The sequence below is a fragment of the Microtus ochrogaster genome, chromosome X, assembly GCF_000317375.1.
Source record: "Microtus ochrogaster isolate Prairie Vole_2 chromosome X, MicOch1.0, whole genome shotgun sequence".
In the NCBI taxonomy this organism is placed as follows: Eukaryota; Metazoa; Chordata; class Mammalia; order Rodentia; family Cricetidae; genus Microtus; species Microtus ochrogaster.
Window position 1 is genome coordinate 27,777,586 of NC_022026.1, and position 6,645 is coordinate 27,784,230.

Here is a 6,645-nt window from a genome sequence, read left to right on the forward strand (position 1 = left end):
GAGAGAGAGAGAGAGAGAGAGAGAGAGAGAGAGAGAGAGAGAGAGAGAGAGACTTTTGACCAGATTATAGTACCAGGCATGATATTCCCTCCTGTGGAGCAGTTTTCAGTTCCAATCAGAAAATCAGAAAGGTCTTAATTGTCCTATACTAGTCTTGCTGCTATCATACAATGGGCACATCGACATCGTGCCTGGTATGTTAGCATTATTATGTGCAAAGTCCAGCAGTGGGTAGGGCCTTTGACTAACCTCATTTTAAACCACATAACACTTGGTCTTATTTTCTCTTTTAGGAAGGAACCTGAAAGTCTTTCTCATCATCTGCATCACCTCCCTTTGCTGCATAGTGGTTGTCACCACGGCTTATTTTATCTTCTGCCACAGGACATTCCAGCAAGGTGAGTAATACATAGGGATGGCTGGCCTTTTCATGCATTCTTTCCAACAGTGTATTTATCTACATTCTATATGCGGAAGTATGGCTAACTTTCCAATGATCTTTAAGACTAGTTTCAGGGCAATGGTAGAAATAAAAAGAGACAGATATTCATTGTTTCTGCCAGTAATGTTGTAAGAATTATGAAACAGAATATAAAAATCCAGGGTACTAAGCCAAGCACAACTCTTTGTAATGAATCATCTTACAAGAATGGAAAGGAAGTTGCCCTTGAGTTGCTTGCAATGTATGTGAGGATTTCCAAGTTGAAGCATAGAATTTATCATAGCATACATTACAGAAAGATTAATGATTCAAGGCGTAGAGAAGAAGATATTGAACAAATACTGAAGAGAAGTGTGTCAGAGCTGGAATAATCAACAAAGCCTTTCAAAAGGTTTAACTAGAGCTAGGTCATACTAAATGAAGATACTAAATGAAGGGACAGTGTTCCAGGAAAGGGAAACCAAGTGAGCAGAAGTATAAAGTCTAAACTGAAAGTACTTGTGAAAAATTCAGTTAGTTAAGGGATAATGAATTACAGGGGACAATGTAGGTTCCCTTCTAATCATAGCAGGTTTTGAATTCCAGCCTAAGGAATTTCTTCACTAGGCCTTGCAATGGCCCTAAGATTAACCCAGTTGTTTTGGAAGTTGCATGATGAAGACATTATTGCCAGAGAGATTTAATGAGTATGGAAAACACGAGGTACATGGGGGTTGGAATGTTTGTTTCTAAGAAAAAGTTAGAATTCAATTACCTTGCACTAGTCAATTTACCTAAAATCATCTTGTATATTTTTCTGTAGCTTCTTCTACTCATAACCATCTTTTCTGCCTTGGATCACTTTAATTAAATAGAATGCAGTCTTATCTATCACTTTCCCCAGGGTCTCAAGTATAACCTATGGTGTTGGCCAATTACCATGACTGCAATCCATCAGGATGATCTAGGGATGGAAATTCCTCAAATGGCCACAAATACCAGCTCGATTTGAAGGAAACCATTCACCATAGTCTTCTAAAGGCTAAGACGGTAACTACATATTATTTGCCTCTTAAAATATCCCAAAATATTTCATTGTCCCTAGTAGCTCAATGGAACAAGAAGTCAGGTTAAGTCATCTTTTTAAGACCCTCTATGATGTGGGTCTAGCTCGGTTTTCTTTCCATCCACTAGTCACTTTTCTTTGTTCTCATTTCCAGCCACTGAATTTAGACAAGCAACTAAAACTTACATAACATGTCTTTGTGCTTTATTTTTTTTAACCTTGTTAGTTTGCCTTTCCGGAATTCCCACTTCCTGTTTCTCTTTAAGAGAGACAGCTTCAGAGCAGTAATTCAATTTAGTCTGTAGTTACTGAGCATAGGTTGTACTCTGGATACTAAGCAAGTTAAGACAGAAAAAAAAAACAACCTTGGAAATAAAGAAGTTCCCTGTCCAGTGGGGGAGATAAAACTTGGGAAGGTGGGTCTCTACAAAACAGAACTCCCATAATTTGCATTGTTACCGTTCTTGTAATTTAGTACATGAATTTCCAGTTGCTACCCTGAAAGATCATAAACACCTAGAGGGAAGAGGGCTGTATCAAGAAATACCCATCTTTGTGCCAGGCTAGTCCTCTAAATTAGAGGACAGTTCTCCACAACACTAGGAGGCAATGACTATCTAGTTGGGGTCCTTTTAGTCTTAAGATTTTAAGTAATAATATTTTATTAATTCAATGAAATACCAACTTATCCATGTATGTTATAAGTCATATACACACATATACGTACACACATACATATACATATATGTATACATATTCATAAACATATGAGGTAAAAGAGGTTACACAACAACCGAGCCCTTTCTTGAGTAATAGGTCAGTGTCAGTGCACTTGAAAATGGTTCCTGACATGGAACCAAATTCAGTGCATTTTCCTGGGTTGTAGCTGGGCAATCAAGTTTCCCACAGAATTTTCTGTGAATCTTTGATGAGAATCCTGGGTGAAGAATAGGTCTGGTGTGTTTTCCCTTTACCCACACCAAACAATATCTTCAGCTTAATGGTCTGAGTCAGAAATGGCAAGGGGGATGGAGAACAAGGATGTGTACCATCCACTTCTCTGAAAAATATGTGTCCTTGTATTTTAACTTATGACAACATCTCTTAATATTACAAAGCTGGTACCCTGGATTCTCTTCTGTTTCCTTCCCCCATTTTTGGACTGGTACTGAGGTTTCATACTTAGCTCCTATATACTCTCCATATAAATTTCTAACCTGATTCTTCCTTGTATTCTAGAGTATGTCTGTGAACTAAACAGGTAAGATACACATTTTTCTAACATATTAACCCTTCAATGCCCTAAATTCTGTTGGTTGTTGGCAGAAAACCTGAAGACTAGCCCAAGCAGAGTCCTTCAGGGTCAGAAAGTATTTTACCCTCTCAGATGAATGTTCTCATGGTGTATCCTGGATCAATGAATGCACAAGATGATTTAGGTATACCAGCTTTCTGTCCCCACAGTCCCTGCCTAACAGGATCCTGGGAGTCAGTGAATAAGAACTTAAGAGCTAGGATGCTAGAAGGCAGGATCTAAGCCCAAGATCTTTCTCAAGAGTAATTGGCTCTTGGTCCACAGGGTGTATGCCAAGGAGACCAGAAACTCTGGAGAAACCACAGAGGTGACTACCTTCACAAATGGGTACTTCAGTGACGAACCAGATTCCCATGCTCTGATCAATGACTATTTTGATGAGTCCTTGCCTGGACCAGGAGTACTAGATAACCACCCAGATCAACGATGACTATTCATTCCTGCCTGCTTCACACAGTTCCTCGAAACTACTAAGTTGTCGCTACCAAAGACAATAGCATCTGCTAAAATGTTACAAGTCAAGGTCTACTGACATAATTGCCTATGATTATTTAGCTCTTTAAGATTTCTTGCTTGCTTCCTTTCTTCCTAGACAACCTAAAGTATCAACTCTGCCATTGGTGGGGCCACTGGGAAATCCTGGTTTGGCTAAGAATTTACCGTGTGCCCCTCAAGAAAGCTAGCTTCTGAGTTTGGCCCTGGACCCTTCTATGTTCCTGCCCAGGACCTCCACACCTCCTCTGAAAACACTAGAGAATTTCCCATAGCACTAAAGGTTCTTTTTCATGCCTCAGAGCATCACCAGAAAATCAGGTGAGTGAGGCTCAGTCCTACCAACTCAGGCAATCATCTGTGTTAATTAATATTGCCAAATCAAAGGCCAAGGTACACATCTGTTCCTACACTGCAAACCTAATGCTCTTGTGTTCTATTCTTCTGGTGGTAATAAATGTTTAATCATGACAGCAACTTCAGTTGTGTTTGTCTTAAGACACAGTAGGACCTACCTAAAATGAGACTAAATAAGATGGTAAGCCCCCCTAGAGCCTTTTCTTCTCTGTGTCTGTGTGTGTTTTACAAGAAAGAGAGTGTGTGTGTGTGTGTGTGTGTGTGTGTGTGTGTGTGTGTGTGTTACAAGAAATTTAACCAGGGTTAACCAAGTACTCTACTACTAAGCTATATTCTTGTATTTGTTAAACATTTTATTTTTATGAGATCTCATTAACTTGCTCAGGCTTGCCTTTATTTCACTCTAGGCTTTGAGCTTGCCAGCTGCCTTAGACTTCCAAGTAGCTGGGACTGTAGTTGTGTAATGCTAGGCTAAACTATACTATAGATTTTTGTTGCTGTCAGTTTGGTTTTTGGCTAAACTTAGTCTTTCACTTTCCAACTCACGCCATTTCCTTTCTCACACCATGAATAGTCCTATCTAAAACAAACCAATCTCTTCTAAATAGTATTCTACAGAATAGCCCATTCCCCCACTCCATCTTCGTTTTAGTTCTACTTAGGGACTCTTCTCAGGGCAACAGGAAGTGTGGCAAGAAGCCCTACTTCTTTCTCAAAGGACAATGAACATAGATATGAAGTAATTTCCTTGTTTAAAACATGTGTGTAGTATCACTAAAATCTTTGGGTTAGTTGTAATATTCATCGGTTATTTTCTTTAACTCCTGAACTCTTCTTGCAATGTGGAGAGGGTTAAGTGTAGCAGATTCTTTTTTAAGGAAAGGAAAGGGAAAGGAGGATAAAGAAAGGAATGGGGAGGCAAGGGAGGGGGAAGGGGAAGTGAGGGAGTAAAGGGAAGGAAGAGGGAAGGGAAGGGAAGGAAAGGAAGAGAAGGGAAAGGGAGGGGAGGGGACAAGAGGGAAGAGAAGAGGGGGGAGAGCTATATATTTATGTACCATTGAATAAAATTCCCTTGTCTAGAAATCCATTGGGGTCAGGTTTGTACTGCTTCCTTTCCCCCATGTATTTCATATCAAATCAACTTCTTTACTATTCGTGAGAGTTACTATGTTGCCTATAGTTTCAACAAGAGCTGCTCCCACTTTGAGATGATTACAAAAATCAAAAGAGTACACAAAAATGAGCAAAAAACAGCCCTCCACATTTTGCCCCCACTAATACTGCCAAGTTTGTGATCAAAACCTCAGCATTTTCTTCCTTGCTGAATGCTAGCTACACATAACTGGTGAGAAGGACCACTTCTTCTTCTCCATTTTACTTACAAGCCTCCACACAGCAGTGGCCTCACTCAGCAGAAACCTCAGCTTCCTTCACGAAACAGCTCTTAGCCCAGCCCCCCTCAAGCTCCTTTTAAAAACACTCATTTATCTTATTCTGCTAAAAAAAAAAAAAGTAATCCCTGGACTTGAGGAGAGAATTATTATTGAAATTTCTCTAGTAAAATTAGTCACAAATGCAGGAACCCCCCAATGCAGGAACCATCAGGGATGTCTCTTGGTCTTTCATTTGAAAAAAGCTTAAGGATTACTGATCTGAGCAGTCACATATCACAAAATGGGAAATGAAGCTCAGAGAGAAATGATGACTTGTCAAAAGTAACAGACATCAAGACAATGGCTAAACAAAGACAGGAAGTGAGACCCGTGAATTTTAGCAGTGTGCGTGCATTGCTGCTGACATCTGCTAGAGATGGTCTTTGCTCCTAAACTAAGGTGTTTTCCCAGGCAGAATAAGCCAGTAAGTCCTTCCTATAGGGAGTGACTCTTCTAAGCAAAAAATGGGGTGAAAAGATAGGTCTTGTCATTTAGGTAGATGGCTGATGTGTGGGAAGTTAGAGTGAAATTAGGTATCTCCAGAACAGAGGGAAAGTATGGAATTTCTCTAGAGAAACTTCCCAAAATATATATTATGAAATGTTAGCCTCTGGAGATAGATATTGGAAATGCCTTTCTATAGTTCTGTATTAAAGTTCATTCAGTGCAGAATGTTAAAGGCTCAGAAAATTCTGTTTAAAAGCTCCACATAAACAAACAATTCCAAAATTCACTTGCCCTCTGAGTCTATTTTGTATTACCCTCCTTCTCCAGTCCTAAGTCTTATTTCTCAGGAAAAAAAATCTGTTTGGTTCCTATTTGTGTACACGTTAGCATTGGAATACACACAGTTTGATTTTTTTTTCACAAAACCCCGCATGATATTTCACCAAAGGCAATGGACTAGTAGAACATCAATTAATTGGTAAATATTTATTAAACAAATTAAAATACTGGACAATAGTAGGGAATGCAGCAATCAAGTAACTATAATATGCTCTAGACTCTTACAATGTAATGGGGAATTCAAGAATAGACCCTGGAAAAATTCACTGAGAATTTAGGGGGATGTAGTGAGTGGCAGGAAATATAAGAGCACATACCTGGATCTACTCAAGGAGTAAAGATAAAGTATAGGTCGATGTTCCCAACTGCTCAGAGTGTTTGGAGTTTGGTGGGGTCTGAACGTACATGGAAGAATTGGGTGTGCGAAGAGAAACAGAAAGAGTACTTTGAGAAGGGACAAAAGAAAACAGAAAAAGAGAAAATGCAGGCAAGGTCAACTTGTGCTCCAGGGACAAGAAAGTGGATTGCTATGTCTTACTTTCTTCTTGATGTCAAGAGGCTTGTAGAAAAACTCTGGTGTTCTGGCTGCAGGAAGAGGAATGTGAAAGAAGACATTAATACTAAATCAAATTGCACATCCTTCGTGGTATCCCTTAATATATTTTAATCCCATTGGGCACTCCATGGCAGTCTCACAAGGTGTGTAGATAGATCCCAGGTGTGTAGGTCCCAGAGATGCACCTTCCTTACTCTGACGTCTCCTGATGAAATGTTA

The 6,645-nt window shown here is 39.5% G+C and overlaps 1 protein-coding gene across 1 annotated transcript in view; it reads left to right on the plus strand.

The window, feature by feature from the left end:
- Positions 1-3,232, plus strand: part of Vsig4 (V-set and immunoglobulin domain containing 4) — a 23,670-nt gene extending 20,438 nt beyond the window's left edge. The window contains exons 6-8 of the mRNA XM_005358645.2: positions 294-398; positions 2,727-2,748; positions 3,067-3,232. Coding sequence (XP_005358702.2) covers positions 294-398; positions 2,727-2,748; positions 3,067-3,232 — 293 coding nt within the window. The remainder of the gene's footprint in view (positions 1-293; positions 399-2,726; positions 2,749-3,066) is intronic.
- The last annotated feature ends 3,413 nt before the right edge of the window (positions 3,233-6,645 follow it).